Here is a 2,630-nt window from a genome sequence, read left to right as displayed (position 1 = left end):
AATAGGTTAGGCAAAGAATAAATCTGATTTTTAGAAATGAATTAAAAACTAAGGTGGAGAGGACAATGTAGAGGGAGAAAAAAAAATAAAGAAGGGGGGGGGGTTTATTCATTTTAAAATTAGATTGATAGATTTCTTTAATCATGAAATTTAAAAAACGAAATACTTCTTTAAAATTTGAATTGAAAAACCTAAAAAATCCTTGTTAGTACAAATTTTTCTTATATTAATTATAAATAAAATTGGACTCAACTACCAAAAACATTAATTCATCTTTTGTTGTAATTTTTTTTTTTTTGGAAATAATGAATTTTATATATATATAAAATTATAGATATTTTAAGGTAAAAAAGTTAGTAAAATAATAAAATAAAAAGTTAATTATCACTAATTTTACAATTTTTATAAAAAGTATGTTTTATTATGTTAATTTAAGAGTAATTAATTTTTTATTTTATTACTTTATTATCAACTTTTTTTTTAGAAGATATTGATTCATAAAAAAAAACCCTCATGTTATTGTTTCCCATAGTATTTTATAAACAATAAGCATTAAATTAATTTGTAAATAGATTTATTCGTAATATATTTAAATAGATTTCCCATGAATCATAAGACTGTTCAATTTTTTTTTTAAATAGATTTATTCGTAATGCATAATAGAATGCAAATAGATAAAATCATTCTAAAAAAAAAATATTTGTCACTACTTCTAAAAGAATAATGATTCCTTTAATTTGTTAAAGCAAATAAGAGAACATGAACTTGTGTTTGGAAGAAGAAGAAACATGAGAATTGAATATCATCCAAGAGCTGATCTTGTCATCTCATATGCCAAGAAGCAGGCGGCGTTGGCCGGAACGCTTCGCGCCATGGCCGGCCCGAAACCCTTATAAAGGCCTTTTAAACCCTCCGAAGCTTGAATCTTTCTAAAAGCATCAAAGGAGCCAGAAAACTTTGGGTTCTTGTAATCATCAACTTGGATCACACTCTTAACAACGTCCGTTGGATACACCATGAACCAAAAGGAGGCTCCGGCCACGCCGCCAGCTAGAATCAGAGATCCTCTGCCTAGTCCGGAAGTGTCAGGGCCCCCCGCAAGCATTTGCTTGATTGCTTCATAGACACCAAACATTATGGCGTTTCCCGGTATCTCGCGCCCCATGGTCGGAATCAAGCCTTTGAAAAGGCCTCTCATGCCGCCTTCTGATCTTAGAACTTGCCTCGCCACGTCCATTGGTCCTCCGTACTTCACGGCAGCCACCGCCGCTGTTCCGGTCCCAGCAAGTGCGCTTTGTGCTTGCAGCCTGCATTTGACAAGTTCAGTGGGGCAAGCAAGGAAGGAAACAGCAACGCCGGCGCCGGCTCCGCAAACAAACTGCTGGCTAACTGAGAGGGGAGCACCAGGTTGGGTCCTGACCAATGCTTCCATCTGTCCTCTAACCGTAAACAGCACGGCATTGAAGGCTGCAACGGTTGCAAGTGGGGCCCCCATCCCTTTGTACAAGCCTCTTGGACCTTCAGCTGCTAATGTCTTCTTCACAGCATCAATTGCACCTGAATACTTTGGAGACTGACCGGGTGCTGGCGTAGGCTGGCTCTGCAGCTTTACCTTGATGGTGTCGAAGGGATGGCCGCATATTAGCTGCGCCGCCCCTCCCACCGTCCCCGCCGCGAGGTCCTTCGCCACGTCTCCCATCTGCAAAAGCATGTCATATCAATAAAAGGACAGTCTGGTGTACAAGATTCTAACTCAGTAGAGAGAATCTTTTCGAGATTTGAACCTGTGACCTCGAAGTCATAGCATGTTCTTAGAAAGCTGGACTTAAAAAAGTTGGTTACATGAACTAAACGACGCCATAATCAGATTAATCAACACATACTTGGACAATTACATTACATAAAAAGGGAAAACAAAAATTCATACATGAACTGATTTTGAAAAATGAAGCCATCAGAATAATTCACATTACTAAGAATTAAGGCAAAAGGGGGTGCAGCAGAGAAGAATCTTACTGAGGTGTAGCTAAGGAAAAGAATGGGAATATCCAAGACTTGCTAGAGAGATAAGAAAAAGAAAAAATTGTTATGTATCCAATGAGGAATGGTGCATGCTTTTACTTATTGAAAAGCTTCTAAGGGAATTCAAGAATTAGAACGAGAGAGAGAAAGAGAGTGAACCTTAGAGAGCCACAAGACTGAGTAGTGTGTGTGTGTTTGGGGTTAGGACAAAAGAAAGAGAGAAGCAAGTGGCTCAAAAGAGATTCAGATGATAGGAGAATGGAATTTTGTGACTCACAAGGTAAAGATAATATTAGCCACTACAACTCTACTACTCTTTCTTTCTTTTCTTTCTTTATTTCTTGCTCCAACACAAGCAGAGGTTGAGGTTAGATTTGGATTTGGATTTAGCCAACACACAACTTTACACATGTGGATTTATGAGTTCCAATTTCTATGGAGCACCAACTAGCATGTGTGTCACTGGAATTAGAATCCTCTAAATTAGTGAGGGAATTGATAAAGTGATAAAATGAAAGATTAATCATCATTAATTTTGTAATTTTTCCGAGATACGTGGATTACTATTTTAATTTAAGAATGATTAATTTCTCACTTTACCACTTTAC

The 2,630-nt window shown here is 37.1% G+C and overlaps 1 protein-coding gene across 2 annotated transcripts; it reads right to left on the bottom strand.

Annotated features, from left to right (window-relative positions):
* Window positions 1-710: 710 nt before the first annotated feature.
* Window positions 711-2,384, bottom strand: LOC130963312 (mitochondrial carnitine/acylcarnitine carrier-like protein). Of its 2 annotated transcripts, XM_057889444.1 has the most exons (3): window positions 2,182-2,270; window positions 2,017-2,058; window positions 711-1,699 (listed from the first exon to the last, which is right to left on the bottom strand). In XM_057889444.1, the coding sequence occupies exon 3, from the start codon at window positions 1,697-1,699 to the stop codon at window positions 803-805; it is 897 nt and encodes a 298-aa protein (XP_057745427.1). In that variant the 5' UTR covers window positions 2,017-2,058; window positions 2,182-2,270; the 3' UTR covers window positions 711-802. The 2 variants fall into 2 exon arrangements, with proteins under 2 accessions (XP_057745427.1, XP_057745432.1); XM_057889449.1 differs by lacking the exon at window positions 2,017-2,058 and having other exon boundaries at window positions 2,182-2,384.
* Window positions 2,385-2,630: the final 246 nt, after the last annotated feature.

The sequence above is a fragment of the Arachis stenosperma genome, chromosome 1 (assembly GCF_014773155.1).
Source record: "Arachis stenosperma cultivar V10309 chromosome 1, arast.V10309.gnm1.PFL2, whole genome shotgun sequence".
Classification (NCBI taxonomy): Eukaryota; Viridiplantae; Streptophyta; class Magnoliopsida; order Fabales; family Fabaceae; genus Arachis; species Arachis stenosperma.
The sequence above is the reverse complement of the archived record's forward strand: the minus strand, read 5'-3'. Positions and strand labels throughout refer to the sequence as shown.